General features: G+C 40.4%; 1 protein-coding gene across 3 annotated transcripts in view; it reads left to right on the forward strand.

Annotated features, from left to right (window-relative positions):
• Positions 1–23,549, forward strand: part of EFNB2 (ephrin B2) — a gene marked incomplete at its 3' end in the record, with an annotated part of 41,491 nt that extends 17,942 nt beyond the window's left edge. Inside the window, exons 2-5 of one of the 3 annotated variants that reach the window (XM_082498240.1) lie at positions 3,697–3,980; positions 20,583–20,675; positions 21,435–21,548; positions 23,167–23,549. In XM_082498240.1, the coding sequence (XP_082354366.1) occupies positions 3,697–3,980; positions 20,583–20,675; positions 21,435–21,548; positions 23,167–23,549 (874 nt within the window). The remainder of the gene's footprint in view (positions 1–3,696; positions 3,981–20,582; positions 20,676–21,434; positions 21,549–23,166) is intronic. The other 2 variants (XM_082498242.1, XM_082498241.1) reach the window with 2 other exon arrangements.
• Between the last annotated feature and the right edge of the window lie 1,172 nt (positions 23,550–24,721).

A 24,721-nucleotide genomic window follows, 5' to 3' on the forward strand; every position in this document is an offset into this window, starting at 1 on the left:
TGCTGGGGTACAGGGGCCTGTATTGGTATGTAGGCTTCCCAGTAAACAAAATTTAGAGCTGAAAAGCAGAAACTTAGAAAGTTAGCTTTTTATAGAAAGCAATGGTTCCAGTGCTTTTGCTATCCCGACTGATCAAAGAGCCCGTCAGTGTCCCAAGCAACCATTGGAGTAATGCGGCCTCCTCCTTTTCAGAGTCACGGGATTCTGAAAACCTCTTGCTCCATCTTTATTATATTTCTGTTTGGAGAGGAAAAAAAGGTTTTTTAGCTCATTGAAGGCACATTCTGAACAGACTTTTAAAGCCAGTTTGTTAACTTTATTTTTACAGATGTCATCCTGCAAACACTTCATAAGTGTTGATGCTACCCCAGAATGCCTAAGGCTACATCAGCACTTGCAGAAATAAAGATTCAGGATTAATCCTGATGTTTTTCTTAACCTCTACCGAGGCTGAATGTATATTGTACTTTTTTTTTTCTCCCCCCAGATATAAGGTTTTCAAAAATAGGATCATAAAATGGGGGTCTTAATCCTCCTGACATTTAATCAATAGCTTCAGAAATGCTTAGAACACAACAAATTATTTGTTTAAAGTCTTTATGAAAATACAGTAGCAAAAATATTACATAAATGCAGGGATAATAATCATGCCTACTACTAATCAGCCACTGTAAGTTTTCTGGTCAAACTGAAATGCATTAGGTGGAACTTTTTTATCCTCTTCATCCATATTTGTGCTTTATTGTTGTAAGAAAATAAGGAAAGTAAATTGGAAAACTATCTTTCTTGCAAAGGTCACGGTCAAAACTGCAAACTGTGGAAAAAATTTCAATACAATCAAGTTCTCAGATTAATCCTTTCATTTTCAGCCTTTTTTCTTTCCTAATCCCATCAGTGTTAGATCCTACAAGTTCAGAAACTCAAGTGGAAGCAGATTTACAGAGTTTAGTTCTCAAACTTCAGAGCCATAGCGAGAATATTCCCCTGCCATAAAGTCTAACGAGTGCATCGAGTGCGTCAGTTTAAAGCTCTTCTAAAATGTGTTTTAGCTGCCTGTTGGGGGTGGTTCTGTCCTCTACCTTTTATGAGGCAATTCCTGGCTACTTAACCAAGGCACACAAGGGCTCTTTCTCTCCGGTAGCTGTTTCTGAGGATTGCCTGGCATGCCATCTCTGAACCCATCCTTTTTGCGCTCAGAGTTTGCGTGGAGAACGTATCCTGCCGCTGCTTCAGTGCGTACACACACACACACATATATATACACAAAATCTAAAAATATAATCAGTGTTTTTTGTTTTTCAGGACAGCTTTTAGGTCACATTATTGATAATGACAGGCAGGTGCGCATTTCTAACCTTTTGAATTTCATATTTATTATGCAGCGGAATCTAAATTGATTAATTTAAAAATAAAGATCCGGTCCTCTGAAATCTCATGTGTTTCATATTACACATTCCTGTTACATGAAGAAGAATTACTGGCGAGAGGAAATATTTGCAGCGGTGGGATCATACAGGGTCCAGCCTTTGTCCTGCCACGCAGATGGCAGAATACGAGTAATTTTGATCCTTCTGCTACAACACTGCTTCGCAGGAGCAAAGTAAACTGGGGCTGTGGTCAGACAAGGTGGTAAAGTCAGTCGCAGGTGATGGAGCTCAGAAACTCTGTCCCTTTGCCTTTGCCTGGTCGGAGTCAATCCCTGAGGAGAGCCTGAGTCAGGATCTGTGCTGCTCCCTTGGCAAAGTTTGCTGGCTGGGGTCTTCCTCCCACCAGTTCCTCGGCACCCTTGCAGAGCTGGCCTCTCCCTCCATCCTCCCTCACCAGGCTGGTGACTCCGAGGAGGATGCATTTCCACCTTTCCGTTTGTTTCACCATTTCAGCTTTCAGGAGATGGTAGTCACTACATTCCTTCGGCATGTCCAAAAACCGGAGGAGGAGGCGCAGCTTCGCCCCGTCTCCAGTGCATCTCCGTTTGAACAGCCGTGGCCAAGCCTAGTTTCTGTAGTCTGGAAATTACACTGCACAACACAAAAGAGCGCAGTGATTTATACATCAACAGTCGCTTTTCTTGCCATAACATTTCATTGTTCTTTTTCCCCAAATCTGTAATTACATGTCTTTGTCCTGCTACGTGCTGCTTCACAACAAATATAATTCTTACACAGGCTTTGTGAGGGAAAATAATCCCGCTCAATTAGCACAGATCATAAACTTGCATTGTGTGGGAGCAAGTGGTTGTAAATGACGGATTCAAAATTTGGGGCGTGGTGTCATCCTTTTCTCTAATTTAGTAAGTTCTCCCCCAATACTACTGCATTGCTGGTGGGCTCCTTCAGCCAAGCCAGAGGCAGGAGGTCACTGACGCCTACAGCTTTGTTCTGCTTGGGCCTTAAAACTCTAATTTAAAGTTTCCAGGAAGGCTGCCTGTGAATAAGCTGGATTTACTATGTGTGCTGTTTAAATGCTAGCATTTGGAGAAGGGTGTTCATTAGGCGGCAATTGTTTCTAGTCGTTTTTTCAGGCCGATTCTCCATTAAGGAAGATCTTTGGAAAAGGCTGGCAGGCAGGAGAAAGAGGAAAGAAAGTCAGGCTTTTAGGTCTGTGCATTCAAGGACGTTGTGTCGTTGGCTGTCGTTCTAAACTACACACTTCTTGGCCTTAATTGGAACAAATGTATCTTACGGAGGAAAAAAAAGAAAGAAACCTGCTGTGGCTTTTGTCCTTGTGAGAGCAAGGCTCCTCGTTTTGTGGATGAATCAATACTATGAGTAATTATTTATATTTTTCTTTCGTGAAGAAATGGTGGAGTTTGCCTATTAATTAATACCAGTAGGAAAGATACAATATCGAGTCTAACCCCAGACGCTGGCTCATTGCCAGTTTGTGTAAGAAGTCTTCATCTGTACTAAGGCACAAGCACGTCCGTGTTTCACTTGTAGCACAAGAAAGGAGAAAAGAGCTAAAGTAATGATGGTCACGGTGGAGTTTATGAAGAGAAGAAATCATTGTAGTGTAGTGGTTACACTGTCTTGGAAAAGGTTTTTATCAGAAGCGTGTGTGGTCCTTAGGTCAGGTAGATCTCTGTCCACCCCAGCCAGGTCTGTAAGCATGATCCTGGTGAGTGACTGATGTTCCTTTGTGTTGTACCAGTAATATCAATCAGCATCTTAGTATGTCATTAACTCTTAAAGTCTAAGATGTTTCCTTTCCCACATGGCTGCTCAGGGGCTGTTGAGATTATTCTTGTCATTCTCCCATGACCAAAATTAGCAAAATATGTGCAAGAATAGTAGAAATGTTACCAAAGCAGAAAAAACAGGATCGTAGCCCATCAGACGTGGTACTAGCTGTTGTAAGTGGCCAAATGTGGAAGAAACAACAGTGCCTGCCAGTGATATAAAACCTACTAGAGTTCCCAAAACTGGGATAAGGACTATAACACTCAATCCGTCTGTAATTTCCAAGATCTAAATAAACATCTTGTTGATACTAAATTGAGTCAGGCCCAAACTATTAAGATCTGGTTTGCGCAGTCTGTCATTTTGGTTTTGGAAACTGTGTGTTTGTTCCTTTCTGTCCACTGCAACTGCTACTTTTCTGGATGAGATTTTATCAAGTGTCTCACATTTTCCTTTTTTTTTTTTTTCTCTCTCTTTTTTTTTTTCTTCCCCCCCCTTTTTTTTTTTTCTGTTTTAGATTCCTTCCTGGACAAGGATTGGTACTATATCCACAGATAGGAGACAAACTGGATATTATATGCCCAAAGGTGGACTCTAAAACTGTTGGCCAGTATGAATATTATAAAGTCTACATGGTTGATAAAGACCAAGCAGATAGCTGTGCTATTAAAAAGGACAATACACCTCTACTCAACTGTGCCAAGCCAGATCAAGATGTTAAGTTTACCATCAAGTTTCAAGAGTTCAGTCCTAATCTCTGGGGCCTGGAATTTCAGAAGAACAAAGATTATTACGTCATATGTAAGTTCAAAATATCAATTGTTCATTCTTTTAGATATAATTGTTCGTTCTTTTGTATGTTGTCTTGTAGAGTATAAGCAAATGAAGAAAAACGTGAATGGGAATATATTTGTTTCTCTGAAAATATTTTCTTGCCAGCATATTTTTAACGTTATTCTTGACTTCTTTGGGGTCTCTCTTTTTTCCTTGGTTTGTTTAAACCAATTTAGATTGTACTTCTCTGCCTGTAAAGGGCTTCTCCTTCTGTGCACGGTATCCCGTCCTGTATTCACGTTGAAGGTTGTGTGCAGCTAAACTGTGATGTGTGTCCTGCTCGCAGCTCTGGTGATGTGCCACGCTATTGGTCGTGCCCTCAGATGCCCTCACGCCAGGAGTAGGAGTAGGGTGGCCCGGCCATTCTGAGCTGAGGCATCCTACATGAGATGCCGTTGCTCCAAGTGGTCCAGGGATCCTTGCAGTGACCTTTTGGCCACTTTGGTGCTAACTTTGATAGTGTAATTTCCCCGCAAGGGTTACCAGTGGGCTCTAGTTGAGCATGCATAGCTGCAATACATACCCACCATGTCCATACATTAACCAGGAGGGTTTTTGGGCAAAACCTGCACTAGCATGATCTTCAGTTTCCTCCTTTTTCATGGTCCCGAACTTGTAAAAAGAATGTGTGTGAGACAGACCTGTGTCCAACAATGTAAACTTTGTGTGAGTTTTAGTCTGATAAGGGATTTATGGCTGAAAGCAAGTCTGGCGGTAACCGCTGTGTTTAGTGATTCAGATTACTTATGATGTGTAAAGTTAATGATGTGAATCAGGAGTTAGCATAAGCTGAGACCTCAGCAGTACAATTATTGCACTTAGCTTAGGTTTTGTCATTGTCGTACTATGGCCCATGGGGACTTTTGAAGTTTTGAGCAAGCACCACCAATTAGTGCGAGATGGACAAATTCTGTGAATTGTTTTTTCTGCAGTTACAATCAAGTTAGATACTGGTGTGTCTTATTTCTGCCACCTCCTTGAAAATTGGAGGGCTTATAACTATTTCATATAATGTCTGCCACTCTAAATATTTCTTAATTTCTTAGTTAAAAATATTAGTAATTCTACAAGTGCTCGAGCAAGTACTTTTAAAATGGAAATGGAAATGGAAACACATTTAATACGAATTAAAGCTCACTTCCCAGTTATATCCACAATTGTACACACTGTGTATAAAACAGGTCGTATGTCACAGAAAGAAACTAAGAAAGAGTTCTCCATATTAAATATTAAATGTAGAAATTACTAAATAACAGTTGTGGGAGATATGAACCACCATTTTTTGTTTTTTAAGGTTTGACAAAACAATGACTTAATATAGGTGTTTTCTCTGTTTAGTCAAGGCGTATATAAAAACCTGATCCCACTTACACAGCCTTTAACTTTGACAAACTTCCCACGGAAATCCAGTGAGATTTACCAGAGTAAAAGCTGCAAGCTTAGATGTTGAGAGACAGTTGTCTGTTACTCCAGTGAAAATGTGCAGCGTAAAAATGACTGTGCTCAAATAGTTGGCTTTAATGATGAAATATGTTCAGTATTTAGTGCTGCTTTTAAAAACATCCACAGCAGACTAGCTGTAGTGGAACAAATGGCACTGTTACAATTATTACCTGAAAATTATGGGCAGAAATGGAGTTTTCTGATACCCTGTCAGTTCTGTCATATCTATGTCATGGATTTACCTAGAGAATTATTAAATACGTCTCATTTTCATTAGTTTTGTATAATTATTTCATTATAGCAATAAGGCATAATAGATGTTGCATTTCCTGGAAGATTACAGTGCAGTTTGGTTGAAAGAACTTGCTCAGCCTTCAGCCTAATGCCTCAAAAATCACGCTGGCCTTGCGGTAATACTGCAGGGCCTTAGGATATTACTTTCCCTGCTCATTCTGGCATAAACAAATGGCTAATTTATCACTATATTGCTAGCATACTAACCGAGCTGCAGCGGGGGTGCCCATACGTTTTAATAGGTCGGACAAAATAACAACCCTGAAAACCCAGTCATCCTGAAGCTAAAACTCTCCCTTTTCTATCATTCAGGGAGAAAACAATGAACTCAGTGATGTCGGTCTCAGAAACACTAAGAGGGGTAGAAAACTAGGCCAGGGCTCAGCTAGGACACCATTTTACAGAGATACTGGAGCTAGATAGGATTTTAACAGTTTGTGCTCAAAAGCTCATGACTGGACACAGCCTTGTCAGATACAATTTCTGGTAGTCAGGACATTTACTGTCATTTTTGTAAGTAATATAATACATCTTAATCATGTACGCAAATCAGGCCGTAAATCGTTTGCGTACATCCCTATTCCCAGGCCTGCAATTTGACAGGTGTGCTCAGGCCCAAAAGGGGAATGCACTGGGTCTCCCACCAACTCTCATACTGCTGTTTCTCTCGCTCTCTTTCTTTGTCTCTTTCTTTCTTTTTTTCTTTCTCTCTTTCTTTCTTTCTTTTTCTTGTCTTTTCTGTTTGGGAGTTTGGAGTTTTGTCTTGATCTGTTGGGGCTTTTTCTGGGGGGTGGGAGTGCTGTGAAGTGAAGGCAACAATGCGTTTTATATGCCAGCTTTTGATTTTGAAGTACTTTAGGCTCTTGTATTCCCTTGACTAAGGGGCATCAAACAAACCTGAGATGAGAGTTTTCTGAGCCCAGCACCTTTGTAGTGCTCGCTGTGGCTGCATCTACAGCCTAGTGTCACGCTGTTTGTGCTGGCAGGCTGCTGTCAGCCCTTTAAATGTTTTGTGCATCGTCATGTACCTTCATCATCTCGCCATTATTTGAAAACACGGTTTGTTTTTCTAAGGTAATAGTATGCATTTTGCGGAGCTGTATTAAACATTAAATTCTCTATTCAGACTAGGGGGTTAGTCATTTTGGGATGAGGAGTTATAATACAGGATGAAGCAGCTTCCTGAACCCTCTGTACCTTTAGGGAAATGTGATTGTACAGGAATTCTTCAAGCCGTAATTTTTATATCATCCAGATGTATTCATGATAGGTATAGCAGAAGGAAATCTTTTCTATTCACTACTTCCCTAAGTCTAAGCGTATAGAAGATGAAACTTTTCTAATTCCACAATTCACAATTTTTTAAAAAAGTAAAAATGTTGACGAGTCTCTGATACCTCTTTTCACATTCACTTTAATCCAAAAATAATCTAATCCATTCTGTGATTCTGTGATTTCTTGGTAAGATATTCCTCAATATGAATATCAGGATCCAAAGAGTTAATTCTATGAACAGCACTACTTGGAAAGATGATACTGAATGGTATTGGAAAGTGAATAAATGATGTAACAGGGTGTCCTTGCTTTTCTCTTCTTTGCTATCATCAATTTTTGGTTCCTGGGAAAATAATAGATTCATTTTCCTGCAGCTACCTGATTTCTTTTCAGCAGAACTGGAGAAGGTCAAATGTACTTGAGATCTCAGAAGTATTAATGTTAGATTATCCTAAAATATGCGACCATTTAGCTAACATGTCCCAAGTCTCTAAGGAAATCCTTAATCAGATGCATGAAGGAAGATACATCATGCCCGACAACATAAATATCTGTGCGAAGGGCAAAGTTAAGCAGAAGAAGGGTGTGCAGGTTTGCAACTCTGATGTTTGCATTAAAAAGTCTTTTTATGCCTTTGCATGGTTAGGGAATGAAGTATCATTTTCTGCTGTTGTGGATCGCTCAGAACGAGCAATGAGTATCTTCTCAGTACTAGGGGACTGATCTGCAAGTACGTGGGGCCGTGGTGGAACTGCTTCAGTACCTCTCAGATGCAGCTTTTCTTGTATGGGATGGAGAAGTGTTAGTGTCGTACAAGCATATCTAACACGCCAAAGATGTTCACTTTCGGTGAACAGGGGTTGTCCTGAACCCTTCCCAGCAAATCTGGCCTTTATCCAGAGGGCAGGGAGAGCACTGTGCTACCCTGGCGTCGCACTGAGGGATTGCCCCGGGGAAGCTACGCCAGAGGGAAGGGAGCAGTACAGCTTGCCTTCGAGCCACCATCACGCTCCTGAGGTAGTTTGGCCAAGCAAGCACATACTCTGCTCACTTCTCCTCTTCTTTTGCATAAGTCAAACGAAGATTATGGGCTGGCATGATCAGCATTAAAAAATAAGTCACCCGCAATGAAGTCTTCACCTGTTCGAAACCTGTAAAAGAGCGGCTTGAGACTTGGGAAGGGGCTACAAAATGGTCCTAGAAAAGGTTCCTCTAAAATGCTTGCTCTGCCCGCAACCTCATTAACCAAGCTTGCCAAGCTAACGATGCTCGTTGGCTTTGACATTGGCAAAATGGAATATACATCTTTCCTTAAATGTTTTCTTTTTGTCAACTTTTTTCAAGTGACCCACTTACATAATTGGCCTCTGGCTTAAATTAAAAAACATATATATATTTGATCCCTGACTGATTTAAAGGTTTATGCTGGCTAGTAGCACTACATTTTGGATAACTGCTTTATTAGTACTGTGGCTTTTAAAATCGAAACAGTCATTCTGAAACTTCCGCATTAGCTGGGTTTGGAAAAATCACAAGGCTTTTTATGTTTTCACTTTGTCATTCTGTTACAATTAAAGGGCAATAACTGTCTGAGGAAGAACACATTAAAGGACAATATAGATTGTGCCCTGAAATACGGCCCAGCTGGGAAGAATAAATCTCTTTGCGTGGCCAAATAGATTTACATGAAAATGTTATTTTAGTATTCTGACCAAAGAGTTTAAGTGCTGGCTGATCTGGCCGGCTGGGCGTTCTGACTGCTCTCTGAGGCAGGTTTCAGCCTGCAGCCCCCTACAACCTCCCAAACACCCATCGAGAGCGACCCGAAAGGAAACAGTAGTTTTTCCTTTGTTTAGGGGTTAATTCCGAACTAGCCAAAACCGGGACAAAAACTGTATCAGAATTTCAATTCAATTTCTTTAGCAACAAAGACTTTTTCCATGCTTTTTGTTAAAGAGTCCGGTCCAGGAATGTATTGTTACTTATTTTTTGTTGGGTGTGGTATTAATGAAAGCCTATGTGATAATAGCCACTATGCTTCCAGTTGTACAAAGATCACATTTTTTTCTTTCCTTTCTCCTCCTCCTTCCTCAGAAAATTAGATAAATGATTTCTTCTTAGTGTAAAATGATATCCAGAGGTCAGTCTTTGACTCTGCTTCAAGCCTTTTAAGGGATATATCAGCAATGCCACTTAGCTCTTGTTGAATTAAATATAAATACAGCTCATACAAATAATATTATTGGAGAAAAAAAATCACTGTCTGTGCAGCTTCAGATTTCTAACAGAGTCTAAGACCTACAGGATTAATGGAGTCATGGTCCTTTGGGGTTTTGTCCCAGACCACACAGGTCTTGTAAGAGAATAAGGCTATTTCAGATTGATGGACTTTGTTCATATTCGGTGCCATTACCTAGGCAATACCAACCGTTTATCTCCTTTAAAGTAGACAGAGATAGTTCAGCAGGAAATCTGTTATCATTTCTCTATTCCTAAGGGAAGGAAATGAAAGATAGGAATGCTCAGTTTGTTAATTGATGGCATCTTGTGAAAAAATACATTTATCCTCCCCCACACCCCCCAAGTATTCCAAATAGATACGAAATCAGATGAAAATGAAGAATAATTATTCAGACTGGAAGAAAGAATTATTCAGGAAACACTTATGAATTAAACAGGTTTTAAAATTTCATGGGAAGCTGTTTAATATTTTTAGTGAGTATTTATTTTTCTCATTTTTTTAGTTCCTCATAAACAATTTATAAATACTGGAAATACAGTACATTCACAAAGAAAGATACAATATTCTCACTTGGAAGTCTTTATATGTATAATATACATATCAACAATAAGGGACACTTGAAGCGCTCTGTCAAAAAACAGCTTAAACCCTGATCTTCTTCTACAAGTAGTATATGTTCTTAGATTTACATATACATCCTTAATAGGACTACATGCAGAAGAGGGCTGGGTTGAGTGTGTGTTTTATGCTTTATATGCAGGGTATGAGTAACTGCTTAAATCAAGGGGGTGTGTATTGGGGAGACATGCTATGCTATGGGGAAAGGATCTGTCTAAACTGAAACTTAGAAGCGCACTACCGTACTGAAAACACATTTAACTCTCATTTTGTGCCTAAGTTTGGTGATGAGCATTTATCTCATCAAGTGGGTTGATCAGTCTTTATTTTATACAGTTGCTTGTATTATATCTGTTACATATTACAGTATTTTAAGTCCTAAAATAAAAGACCAGGGACTGCATAAGCGTTTGTAAAGGCTTTAATGAAATTGATTTCAAATACTTGAAATTGTTTGCCTCATTAAAGTCTTTACATAGCTGGATCAGAGGGAAATGTACTTTTGTCTGACAACTGCATTAGCTAAGACACAGGGTTGTAATGGTTGAAAAACAGGGTTAAATGTCAGTTTGGTCTTTCTTTCTTGACTTTTGTCAGTCCTGGAAACTTTGGAGGAAGAATATTTTAGGATTTGTTTCTGATAAATCAGACTATAAAACTAAGCCCTAATAGGCAGTCTTCCAGTTGCTTTTTTTCAGTCCCAAGGAAATCATGCAAATATTTCTGTGAGTAAAAGCAGGATTAGGCTTAAGGTAGTCTTAGCAGTTCTTGGCGAAGAGTCCGTATTAAGCTGATAAGGCTGGTTTTAAAAAGCATGTTCGGATCTTTGTTAACATGATTTATCTGTTTTCTGTTCAGTAGATGAAGACAGCAAAAATCACTAAACTGCAGCAGCAGACTTGCCTTTATGTGCTCACTGAGCTGCTGTGAGAGAAACAGAAGTCTGAATCCAAATCCTGCCAGGGAAACTGAGACTGATTTGTTTTTCAAGAATTTCACCTTAGCGTGTAAATGCATTAGGCCACAACAGTGCAGTTGATCGCAGAACACAGAATGGTTGGGTTTGGACAACACCTCTGGAGGTAGTGTAGTCTGCTGTTCAAGCCCCTGCTCAAGCGGGCTCAGCTGCAGTAAGTTGCCCAGGACCGTGTCCAGCTGGGTTTTGAATATCTCCATTTTGAAGAATGGAGACTCCACAGCCTGCCTGGACAAGTTGTTCCGGTGCTCAGTCACCCTCACATTTAAAAACGTTTTCTGAGGTTTAAACAGCATTCCCCGTATTTCAGTTTGTGCCCATTGCTTCTTGTCCTGTCGCTGGGCACCACTGAAAAGAGTCGGGCTCTTTCTTCTTTACCCCACCTCCCCCAGGTATTTATACACACGGACAAGATCCCCCTGAACCTTCTCTTCCCAGGTCCTTAGCCACTTCTCTTATACAGATGCTCCAGTTCCTTCATCATCTCCATGACTGGACTTGCTCCTGTAAGTCTACGTCTGTCTTGTGCTGGGGAGCCCGTGCCTGCAGCCAGCGCTCCAGCTGCGGCCTCACCAGTGCTGAGGGGTAGGATGACCTCCCTCTGCCTGCTGGCAGTGCTCTACTAAATGCAGCCCAAGAGGCTGTTGGCCACCTTTACAGCAAGAGCACATTGCTGGCTCATGGTCAACTTGGTGTCCACCAGGACCCACAGTGCCATTTCTGCAAAGCTGCTTTCCAGGTGTTTGGCCCCAGCCTGCGCTGAAACTCAATTCCACCTGCTGTCCAGAGGCTGCCACAGCAGATTTAGTAGCAGAATCAAGATGTTAATTAAATAATTTGTATTGGAAAAAAAAAAAAAACAAAACAAAAAAACCAAACAAAAACTTAATAATGTTACACTGTTAAAACACTAGTGAAATATTAAAAACTGTAAGAATGTCATTATTAAAAGTATTGGTTCTCCTGTCTAGTTGTGACTTTTCAAAATTCCAAACACTGGAGGATTAGCATACCTGTCCCATTGGAGCTTCTTAAAATGGAGCGAGGTGTGCATATGTGATAATTTCTAAAGAAGTTAAACCCCTTAATTTCTTATGGCAAGTATTTGAACTAGAGGTCCTGTAGCACCTTGGAAATTCAGGTTGCTTTATTTCAGCAATGTTCCCTCATTAAGTTTTACTCCATGGGTGTTTTAAAGTTCTAAACACAAACATAAGCATACTGCAATCAAAACAGTGCTTAACTTCTGATCGTCTTTGCCAAGTGCACCGTCATCCAATAGTATCATAATTGATCTCCATACTACGGCGCCAAACTCTGTGTTGCTGAAGGATAGTTAGATGATGTAAATAGCTTTTTGTGTTTTGCAATAAAGCACACTTTTGTTGGGCTTGGTGTAAAAGCAGGAGATGAAGGTATTCTTTTATTGAAGCAAACATGTGGAAAATTGCTCTAGATTGTTATAGTACAGAGCATCTCCCCTGAAAGGAATAAGGTTCATCTATAGGGCAAACTCTGACTGTGGCACTTTATTGGGGTTACTTCTGGACTCTGTGTGGTCAAAGCAAATAACGTCATGTCCATCTAAACTGTTATAACCATGAGGCTGGCACATTTTCTCATCTATAGTGTTATATTCTAAACTGTCACTAGGCATTAACTCAGTCACTGGTGAAGTCCTACCACCTAGAGATGAACTCTGCCTCAAAATGATGTTTTCCACTTCAGTGCTACTCGTATAGCAATTACTGGGTCATTAATATCATTGCATGCAATTAGTGACAGTAGAATGAGCAAGAGGTTTGTTATTTGTTTAATGTGAACTTTCACTATAACCCTTTCTTATCCAAGTGCTACAGACAGAAACCAGAGATATTTTCAAGGCAGATGAACATCTTTGAAGAGTGGCGTTGAGATTGTATGATACAGAAAAAAGGTCCTCATTTAATGTTAAACCTTCTGCTTTTGTTTCTAGCAGGCCTGCTTGTCATTAGCAACAATCAGTGTAACTTGAATGCTAACTAATTCTATTAGTTCTGTTCAGCTGAACTGTTAAGCAAAGCTTGCTGTGGTAGCGGGGAGAGATTTCTCCCCATCCATCAGAGGCTTTTGCCAGTAGTGTGCCGGGAGAAAGGATGAACTCACGTAAAATACTTGTTTGTGGTTGGTGTAGTTAACTAGCTAGTAATCTGTTTTAGATGCATACTTTCTGATATACACTGACTACATCATAATTAGTGGGCTTACATCTGCCACAGTTACTTCAGCGCTCACAAATATATAATTTGTTTATGTAAACTAGAAGCAACCATGTGTGCAGTAGATCATTATCTGACAACATTTCTCAAAGTATGTGAAATACAGAACTGAAATACTTTTAGAAATGCTTAACTGTAATGAAAGACTTAAATTGTCAGTCGTAGTGATACAGTATTGAGATTTTTTTTTTTTTTTATGATCTCTAAATCATTCCAAGAGAATTTTGAAAAGGGACACTTGCCAGCAGTGAAGCAAGTAGGATTTTGTTGTGGGTGGGTGGATGCTGTGACCTTGTGTAATGGATAATAATTCAGCAAATAGTTTACTGTTTAGTACACTTCAGCTGTGGTATTCCTCAACCCAGAGATAAAGTGGTGCTGTTTTTAAAATGATAGGCAGCAGAAACCAGTTGGAGCTCACTGCTTTTTTGATACTTTTCAACTCCGTCTTGCTCACTGTCGCTTTTTCCCTTTTGGAAAGACTTTTTTGACATAACGGGCTTTTTTTTTTACCACCTGTATTTTTGTTGTGAGATACCATGTCTCCCTGGAATTAGGAGAATCATTCTGAATGTAGGAAAGGGAGGAAACGTTACAAGGACTCTCTCCCTATTTTGTGTTTAATACTTGGGTGGTACTTCTCAGTCGGATGACATGAGATGCGGGAAGGAGAGCCTACGGATTCCCAGAGGTGTACCTGGAATTAGACAGTTGACATATACCAAGGTATATTACAGTGCAGAACTGATTGTCTCTGTCTTGCTTGTATCCTCCACTTTGCAACCCCCCCAAAAATATTGAAACAGTAATAAAATCTGTCCCTTTCTTGACATATGAAAACAAGTGGAGAATTTCATGGGGAATTGTATAAAGCCCCCTATATCATAAGTCCTATATAAGTACCACAGGTCACGCTGTTCACATTCGGACAAGATACATTTTAGAGCAGTGGTTAGAAAAGTGAATCACAAAGTTTCACTGCAGAGACTTTGCCTTCTTCCAGGCAAGAAGAGGCCTGTTTTTTATTTTACTTCATTTTGTTCTGGTTTTAGCTTGACTGGGGAGGGCATTGCTGCTTACTTGCTGTGCAGAATGTAATTTGTGGATCCTGTTTAGATCTAAATCTTGAGACATACAACATAGGACTTAATTTAAAAAACTACAAGGATGAGAAGTCGAAAAGAAGAAGGGAGAATCCTGTTCCTTTCCTTCACATAGTAGTTTTGCCTCATGTGTGGGTAGAGGGAAAAAAGGCTGGCTTCAAGGGTATTTATAAACACTCCATAAGCTTTAGTTTAGGAAAAAAATCTATCTATCTCTGAAGAATAAGACTGAGAGAATGAGAGTTTCTGAATGGTATTTAGGTTGAGAAACCCCTCAAAATTCTGCTGCCACCTTGACTTTGCAAGTAGGATGGTAAGAAACCAGACATGTTAGGAAAATACAAAATTATCGGTAAACCATTTTAATACATTTTTCATCACTGTCTTGGTGTCCTACATTGTATTAATTGAGCCAATTTGGCAGGTTTTTATCTTTTTTTTTTTTAATTAAAATTCCTTTCTTTCTCTCTATAAGGTCAGTAGAAAAGTTAGGATGTGATTTTATTGTTCAAGCACAAAGAGTTTAACAGAGGAGGCCTTCAGTCTGCAGACAGAAAAACAGATAACACGTTGACAGTACTCTGTGCAACTACTCATAATGCATTTAAGTTTTAGCACTTGCAGTCCTGGTTTGGGACCACTGATAGTTAAATTTTGGAAGATAATTTCATTTTTTAAAAAAAGTGAAGGTTTCAGTGTCAGTTTCATTTGTCGGCATTACGAGCAAGGATAAACCGTTAGTTGCTAGTAACTGAAATTAGTATATGTATCTTCTCTGTAAACTTTCTGCAGCTCACCCAGCGTAGTGCTTGCCAAGCTACCTGCTCTTTGGTGAGTGGTCTGAACAATTTTTTTTTTTGGTTGTTTCAGATCTCCATGCAGATCTGGCATTGCTACTAAGAAAAAAAAAAAAAAAAAAAAGAAGTTTAATTTCATTTAATTAAAACACTCTTTCTATTACCTCAGCTGCCTTGTACTTCATCCCTGGCTGGTCTAGAAACAACCTCTGTGTTGTGATCTGTGATTTGTGGTTTCGCAGTGTGTGATTTCTGGTGTTCTTAAACCTGTCCCATAAATTTAGATAATTTATGGGAAAGAAGAATTATTTATTTGGTGCTTTACTAAAAGAGTCATTAAAAGGACCAAAAGCAGATGAAAGCAGTCAGAGCACAAGCATACGGTGCCTGGCCAAAATAATGTTCTATTACTTAATAAAATGAAAAACCCTCAAAAGCTTTACATGCGCTTAGTAATCCTGTGAATGCATATGAGATCAAGTGCAGCTTTCCTTTAAGAATAACTTCATACTACTGTTGGATCTAAAGATTTTGTTGATTTTTTTGCTGCTGTTTAGCCTTTCCATTCTGTTTCTAAGCACAGCTGGGGAAAAGTGGAGATGGGCATGGTTATTTGATTTTATTTAGCACTGATTTTGACAAACCTATGTTCTGACGCTGAATTTAAGCAGTATTCAAGAAAAAATGGTGAAAATCAATACTATTGGACGGTACTGATCTACCTCAAAGAAACCTGTAATTCTCATTCTTCTATTAACAGATCCAAACCAGCAGCAATTAATCCTTAACGACCTTGTCAATGATGTGTCCTTGATACATTACCAAATGGCTTCTATTGTCCAGCACACTAAGGGGGACAAAACCAATTTTGCCCTCGCCCAACAGTTGACATCACTCATTCATTCCTATAGTCTGTGGTTTAAGGTCCATTTAGTTTTCACAGGAAAATTAAGTACGACGATCATAATTTCTCTCTTCATCTATGTAGTCCATTTCATATTCAAGCTCCAGAAATAAATGTGCTATAAAGTTGTGTTGGTTCAAAGGATATGACCTGTAATTTGCAAGTAGGTAATGTTTTTCATAATCCTAAAACATAAAAGCATGGGTAATAATTGTGGCAGAATTAAGAGGCTGAGATTTTTGTCTGCTGGTGTTTTCTTTTAAGTAATTGTGATGGCATTTTTTCATTTTGTAATGCGTGTTTTTAGGAGTGAAGGAAGTTGAATTTTTGTGACTGTGCCTTCATTTCCAATCTCTTTGTGAATGAAAAGCTATATACAGGCACAAATCCAGCAGCTTAATTCTCCATCTGATTAGAGCAATGTTACCAACCTGATAGGTTGAAAACAGCCAAGATCCATGCAGTGACTTGGCCTCCTGGGAGGCAGAGTAATAACAATCAAATGAAGACATATTAAAATGCAATATTACTTCCTCTCCACGGGGACTGTATAAGAATCATAGCCAGGAACTATTCTTGTCAGCTGACTCTGTTTCGCTCACTGATTCCCTGCCTCTGCGTTTACGACTAATGCATTTCGTACAATAAACAACACTTGTGAAGTTTTAAAGGCAAATAAATGTAAAACATCATACATTGATTTACATGAGTTCCAGGTTGGCATGCCTTTTCTTTTTTCTTTTTTGGTTGGTTGGTTTTTTTCCCCAATAATTTATATATTTCAAAGAAGGGAAGGCAGAGCTGGAATGAAATTCTTTGGTCTGAATAATTTCATTTCCTCTTGTGTAAGTGAGATGATATTTTAGGCAGCATTTTATGAAACTGCAAATGTATACTAGCTTCTCCAAAGTGAGTATCAGCACTCTTAAACAGTATTTTGTAAGAGGTCAGTTTCTCTGAAAGTTGGAAACACAAACTTATGTTCCTTATAAAATGGCAGTTGCTGTTGTATTCGAGGAATGCAGATACACACTGTTTATATATGGAGCTCGAACATAATTTTAGACTAACTGCTGCAAACATTACCTATAAATTATTATGATTTTGTCAAAAAGTCTTAAAATTAATAGATTTTAGGGTGATTATGTGTGTTTATTTGTAGATGTGGCTAAACTGAATAATTTAGTGTGCTTTTGACTGTAATTATTAGTTTTGCAGTTGACGCCAGTGGAACAGGACAGGTGTCAGAAAATCAGAGGTACCTGTCCATCCAAAAGATTTAAAAATATTTTGCTACTTGTTTAGCAACATTGTGATTACTTTTGGTTTCCTATGGCTTGCTGTATTAATATAAAGCAAAGTGTGGGATCCAAAGAACACTTAATACTCATGAGAAACTTTTTATTAATCATTAATTATGTTTATTTATTTTAATATTTAAGTAGTATCTGGTTGTCTTAGCACAGGGCCATGTATGGTAGTTCATGTGTGAGTAATTGCCTATGAAATATATCCATATTGAGACCTAAATATAAAAAAAAACCCCAAACTTCTTCTTCTTTATGTATATGTATATAAAAATAAACTGGATGGAAGGTCAAAAATTTGATCATATAAACATTCCAGAGAGCAGCATTTCCGTTTTAGACACAAGAAACTTGCATTATATTTCTGTGTTTATGCCCAAAACTCCTATCACAGACTTTTTTTTTTTAGAAATATCCTTTCCGAGTGAGCAGAGCTCCAGCTACAGGGTCACTTTCCTGCAGAAGTGTGAGTGCAGGGTAGGAGCTTACATGATAGCGGGTATAATTTTCATTTGGAGATCAATATAGAAAGGCGGCGGCAAGTGTTTGAGGAATATTTTGTACTCGCTCCCTTGTTTGACTTCTGCACACTAAACTGTCAGGGGGCATTAGCAGTATGAAACGGTGTTTTCTCTGATGTCCCAGATTACTTCTTTTTCTCCGTGCAGCTTTTCAAAGCTTGAAACGATGTGTTTAAAACTACCCACTTTCTTCCTGGTACACTGGGGATATGTGAGGTTATGTTTCGATAGTCTTAATGAATTTTGAAAAATAATTTCCTCCAGTGGCCTTGGGTAATTGTCGGTTTAATTACAGGGAGAAGCTGAGATGGAAACTTTCCTTTGTCACTGAAATGCTCCTCTTTGAAAATTCCCCGCTCCTCGGGATGTAGCAGTCTGTACTCTCAGCTATAACGTAGGCTTTCCGAAAACCCCTCGAAGAACTGTGGAAAAAGTGAATACTTCTACAAATTCATTCATCTGACATCAAAGCTATGAAAGCATTCTTTTAGCAAAGCAAGCGAGGCAGATTGCGCTCGCGTAGGCACACAACCAGACTCATTGTACATCTGGGCCTTCCCGTTTGGAGACTGTATTTGAAGTAATTTTGCATTCTTTTTGCCGTCTTACTTTCTTATTCTGTACTGAGGTCAAACTGCTTCCTCTGCATCTTATTGAGGTCTCCTGCTCGATGGGTTAAATGGATAGGCCTTTAAAGAATAAAAAGGCATTGATGTTCAGAAGAAGCAGCACTCTATTCAATTAAAATCAAGTAGAAGGTGTTTAAGGAGATGTGAGCCCCCATCGCCTCAATTAAAAAAACAAATGAAGAATAACAAAAACCGCAAGACAAAGTCGGTGTTTATTAGTTGTACTTTCAGTTGATGCTCAGCTTTGGTATTTCTATTTACTGCTTTTTTTCCCTTGTCCTTGTGCTGGTATATTGGCAAATAGGTCATAAAAAACACTTTCAGCAAAGACACATTTGATTTATGTCCAGAACTGGTTCTTAGTATTGATTTCTTTTCCCTCTGGAAAAAAACAAAAGAAAACAAAACTATATGTCTCCATTATTTTCTGAGCCTGGCAATGCAGTGGCACATTTCAGATCAACTTTTATCTTAAATTACTCATTGTGCTCTTTTATATCTTAAAAAGTCTTTTTTGCAAGTTGGAAAAAAAAGATGTAGTTTCACGTATGGCCATTGTCATGTTTTTACAGGGGGGAGGGAACAAGAGGAGGAGCTGGGAGGGACCACGTATGAGGAGAAGGGAATTTTAGGAAAAGAAAGCACAATTTGGGAAGTTTGTATGGCGGCTGTAATTCGAGTTAGTCACAAAAGAGGCAGAAGTGGAACAAAACCAAGAAGTAGATCAAAGGCTAGGAAGCAGGGTTCAGCGGTATGGGGTTTATATCTTTACGGCTAGAGAGAAGATTAGAGCAAGAAAAACACTGCCATGGGGCTAGGAAGACATTGTGAAAGAAAAAGGAAATATACATAGGCTGCATTTGAAAGAAAATCCCTAAGGAAGGCGAGAGAGAAGGAGCGAGAATTAAAAACAAAGATCCGAACAGTGTGAAGCCCTGATTGAATTAGACCCTGAGCTGAAAGGAGAGGGGCAGAGGCAGAAAAGTGCTGCTTAAGCAGTTCCCCACAGCCACGGCAAGCAACGAGCTCCGCTATCTCCCGTTTTTCTATTTGTTTTCTCCAGCTGGTGGCCGGGTGCCAGTGCGTGTGCATGCACCCGCTTCGTACCTGCGTTTTGGGCCTTGGACAAACCGCTCCAAGACACGACGGTGAAATTTGCCCCCCCCCCCAAGACAAGCGGGGTGGGAAAACCCCTGCTGCGGTCCCTAAACAGCGAAGCCGGAGCCCACCGTTGGCGGATGGACGTGCCTGCTTTGCCACCGCGGCCGGGGCAGCAGCGCACAGGCCGACGTGGCCTGCGCTCGGTGCGGCGCAAAGTGGCCGCCGTGCCCAGGGCTGAGGAGCTGCCAAATAGTTTTCCAGCAGCTGTTGGGGGTTTGCAACCAACAGCTGGCTCGGGCGGCAGCGGCGTGACTCAACGTTTTGGATTCTCCAAGGGAGTTGTGCTTCGCGTTCAAATCGTGTCGCAGCGTCAGCTGGCGGCGGGGGCGCGCGGTTCCAGCCAGCGCCTAGATAAGCGAGAACAATATAAACGCAGGGGAAAGCACCCATTTGTTTGTATGAGCTGAAAGGTTTCCGTGAGAATAGAGTGTATTCTTCCCCCACCCTCCTCCACCCGCCCCCGTGGAGGCTCCTCAATGCTGAGAAAAGTGAGATTGTACTTTAAAATATTAAATGGTTTTCCAATCAGTGCAGAATCTCAGCTTTCACCTGGGTCTTTTGTATGCGTTCACTTCTTCCAGCAGGAGATTTGTAATAGAGGAAGCAGGTGTAACGTGGTGATTATAAAGATATTGTTGGGGGGAAAAAAAAAAAAGGGTGAATTTTCAGTGCTTGGCTCCTCTCAGCTTGCCAGGGCTTCCTTTTCAGCTGATTCCATCACCTTTTAGCAAGGTGCTGTGTTTTCGTCCAAGTCAGTCAGTCAGTCAATTGTGTGTAGAAAAAAAAAGGTTGCTGGGTAAATCTGAAACCTCGATAACACATTCCTCCATTTGTATATATTGTATGGCTTACCAATGTATTCATTCCTTTGGCTTTCAACATTTCACAACTTTCCATAGGTCAGCCTGAGCGACAAGAACAGGTCCTGGTAGATTGAAAGATTTCTGCTTTCAGACACTCATGTTCACATCACTTTGCCTGTTGATTTCCTGATTTTTATTTATTTTTATTTATTTTTATTTTCTTTTTTTTTTTAATCAGCAACATCAAATGGGTCTTTGGAGGGCCTGGATAACCAGGAGGGAGGGGTGTGCCAGACAAAAACCATGAAGATCCTCATGAAAGTTGGACAAGGTAAAGACCATCTGCTGTTTCATGAAATCACTTTGATATCAGTGTCAGTGTCCTTTTAGTTTTCAGGCTTCTTTTAGCAGTGTAAAGCAGAGAGCCAACCGAGTCTAGTGTGGTCATTCCTCCCTTAGAATCTGAAAGCAAAGCCTATTTTCTCTTCCTGGGCTACTGACAGATTTCTACAGGAGGAGGGTTAGCGTAATAAGATCTCTTCATTGGAGAGATCCCTAGAAGGAAGGGTCACCTGGGAGTAGTGTGTTTCAGTCATTTTTATTTTTATTTTAAAAACAAAAGCCACAGCTCTGCTGTTCAAAATTATTTAAAATACATGAAAGGAGGGAAGGTAATATTTCTATAGTTTGCTTGTTATGAATTCTGATTACAGAGGGGTTTTTGTTCATTGTCTCTTTTCACATATAGATAACCTATTGTGCAGGAAGAAAGAATTATTCTTCTGAGTTGAAGTTGGTTTAGTAGTCAATCAACTTCCTCAGTTAAACTGAAATGTCATCTGCAAAGCTTTTCTTGCCAATTACAGGAGTCCCTATAGTTTCTGCAGATGGCCTCACAATTTAAACCTCTGAAATAACTAATAACCATTTTGCTTTAAAAGGAAAATTATGTACTTATATCTCCCAGACCTTTGCATAAAGATTCTTCTGTTCAAAGCCATTCCTGTCTCACGAGGTACCTAGAGCCGGCTCATTAAGGCTCCGTACCATCAAGCGCTGAAGCTGCATGAGTCATCTTTCTCTCCCCCAGATCCCAACTCGGCGGGGCTGCCCCGGCACACGGATCCCACCAAGCGCCCCGAGCAGGAAGCTGGCACCAACGGGAAGAGTTCCACCACCAGCCCCTTTGTGAAGGACCACTCAGGTAGGTGTGGCGGGGCTCGCGCCTGGGATGGGGCTCTGGCGCAGTCTCCTCCTTTGTCCCCAAACGTGTTTTATTTTACCATTAAAGTGCCAGAAAAGCAAATGTTTTCATACTGAGATGAAGCAAAAGCCAGTTCTGATGCTCCGGTGGGTAGTGTCTCGGAGCTGCAAGTTTTGGCAACGGCTGCTCTCGCCCCTCTTCCACTCTGCAGTAGAAGTTAATTACATCTTGTGAGAATATCACTCATTTACAGGAAAGTTTTTGGATAGGACATTCACTAAGCAGCTTTACGATGGTAAATGCTGCCTTACATTTAGTACTCTGGCAGATGAATGAGTCTTTCTGTCTTTCTCTTCCCGTATAATACATTATCAAGTGGTTCTCGACAGCCATTTATAAAGTTTATTTCAAGACATCTATAATTAATGTCCTGATCTTTTAACTGACCATATAAAGTCTACACATGTATGGCTGGTCTTTCACTAAATTTAAAGAATTTTTTTTTTTTTTTAATGATTATCTAAACAAGATAAACACGTAGTTCCAAACAAGTGTTTTCAGGATGCATTTCAGACATTAGGTGAACAAGAAAAAAACTAACTCCTAAGACCCAAGGTGTCTGGAAGAAAATTTGGTGAACTGGGAATGCTACAAAGCAAAACTTGCTGTCAGTTGACTCTGGGATTCCCGAAAATGGCTGCAAGTTGGCCTTGCTAGGTTTGTCATTAGTTACCGGGCTAATAAATCTTTGATATCACGGTTGCTGGGCAGGCTTCAACCATTTCCTACGGAGGTTCCAGCAGGAAAAGTTCACAGTAAAGTGGACATAGCATCTGCAGCATTCTTCCACCTGTGAGTGAGCGTCAAGAGAGGGAAGTCGGTTTAAATTTTCAAGTTAGAAAGTGTAGAGTAAGCACTCATTTAATTTTTGTGACAAATAATATGACAGTGCGGTGACATGAAATATTCAACAGGCTGTTCAGCACATGAGTTTTCCTGACTGCCAAAGACACGGTGGTGTTTTCTTTTAAGTAAATGTAAGTCAATATAAACAGATAGATGCCATAGCCTTTTTGCCCGTCTCTCGCACTGCCTCAAGCTTCCTTACTTCGGGTGCAAGCAAGAGGAGTCCACGTAAAGAGGCACTAAGGATGGTTTAACTTAAATCATTATGCGAAAGATAAAAGAGCAGGAGACCGGTGTGACACTGAACAGTACCAGTTGTCCTGAGAATTGTCGTTTCCCTGTGTTGTTTTCCCCTCGCAGTCCTGTCCCACCCCTCTCTGCTGCCCGGGGCTGGCCGGCATCTGTTAAAAGATGCGGTGTGCATCAAAGGCTGCCTTGTCAGTGCCAGTCCTCGCCGCTGATTGATGATGATGTATGAAACAGAGTGGTTTGGGAGCAGCACAAAAGTGAGACCAACAGACACAAAGTCTTGTTTAATATTGATTGCTGACTTCGGCTGTTTGCATTTAGCTATCTAACAGGGTAATTGGTTTGTCAAAGTTTAGCTGTCAGTTAATTCTTCCAGTCTTGCTTACTCTACACTTTTTTAAGCAGCGTAAACAGGTCACAGGCTGGCAATAACTTTTGTCTGTTGTATTTCCGTTCTTTCCAGGATCTAGCACAGATGGCAGTAAGGCTGGGCATTCCAGTATACTGGGTTCAGAGGTGGCCTTATTTGCAGGGATTGCATCAGGGTGCATCATTTTCATCGTCATCATCATCACTTTGGTGGTTCTTTTGTTGAAGTACCGGAGAAGACACAGGAAGCATTCCCCACAACACACGACAACTCTCTCACTTAGTACGTTAGCCACCCCAAAACGCAGTGGCAACAACAATGGTTCTGAGCCCAGTGACATTATCATTCCTCTAAGGACTGCAGACAGTGTCTTTTGCCCCCACTATGAAAAGGTCAGCGGCGACTATGGACATCCGGTGTACATAGTTCAAGAGATGCCTCCTCAGAGTCCAGCAAACATTTATTACAAGGTCTGAGAAACACACAACCAACTCTGTGGTACAGTGGAGTCGGAGAGGAAACTCACTGGTCAAATGCTTTCTGTTGGGGTTTGTGATGACGCCTTGTGCGCTAGCATTGACTCAAGCACAGGGGGGGAAGAAGGCGACAGCTCTTTCTCCGGGAGCCGACGCGAGCTGGACAGCTTACCTAGTCTGTAGAATTCCTATCTCGGTGAATAAGTGTTCACCAAAAGCTGGAAGACTTTTATGTAGAAGATGCCCATTCTGATTGCTGTACTCTTGTTACATTCATCATCCTCAAAGCCATGTGCTACGGGCGTTCAGGCATGTACAAAAGCCAAGGGAAGATGGAGTGATCCATGGATATTAATAGCTCTAGGCATCTTGGGAAGGTGCTCTAGGATATACCAAGCTTGAAATGCAATCTTCTGACTTTTGTGTGTCTCTCTCGGTGCGTACTGGATTTGTCACACAGACCTTGGTGTCTAAGTAAGACTTGTTAAAGTTCTCTTGCTTTTAGTCCGTCACTGTTCCATTTGTTTCTGTTATCCGAGGCTCTGCCATCCTTCACATAAGATTTCCTTTCACTCCACCTCCTGAATCACTAATGGAACATTAATGTTTGGAGATCCGCGCTCCATCCATCTGCTACAGCAGCCTCACTTGAATGGGTAATGCATTTATAGAAATTGTGTTTGATAGTAAGGAGCCTTCCAGCCAAAAAGTTAGGCTGTCAACAAAGTCAAGAGCAGGACTGGGTGGTGGAGGGAAGGGCTGACTGCAGTTGCAATTGAATACTGCTGCCTCAAAAAATAGAAGCTGAGAAGAAAAAAACAAAACAAAAACAAAAACAAAACCACAAACACATTTAGGTAGCACAGCACTTTGGTATGCTAAGTTTTAAAAGGCATGTAGGAGACACAATAAAATGCGCGGTGGATTAGGGCTGCGTTTGAAGGAATTCATGGTTATCAAATACCAGTGTGCAGAAAAAAAATAGTACCTTCAATACAGTAGAACAAAGGGGTATTGTTAGTAAGTGAACAAGCTTGGAGAGGACAAGACAATAGCAGGCCGCTGAGGATATATTAGGGCAGGGCTGTTGTGGTACTGGCAATAAAATATACAGCTTTGAAGCTGTAGCGAAAACCTAGTCTGCTTCGGATGACTTTTAAGCAGACTCAGCT

This window comes from Vanellus vanellus (assembly GCF_965231255.1).
Source record: "Vanellus vanellus genome assembly, chromosome: 1".
Taxonomy (NCBI): Eukaryota; Metazoa; Chordata; class Aves; order Charadriiformes; family Charadriidae; genus Vanellus; species Vanellus vanellus.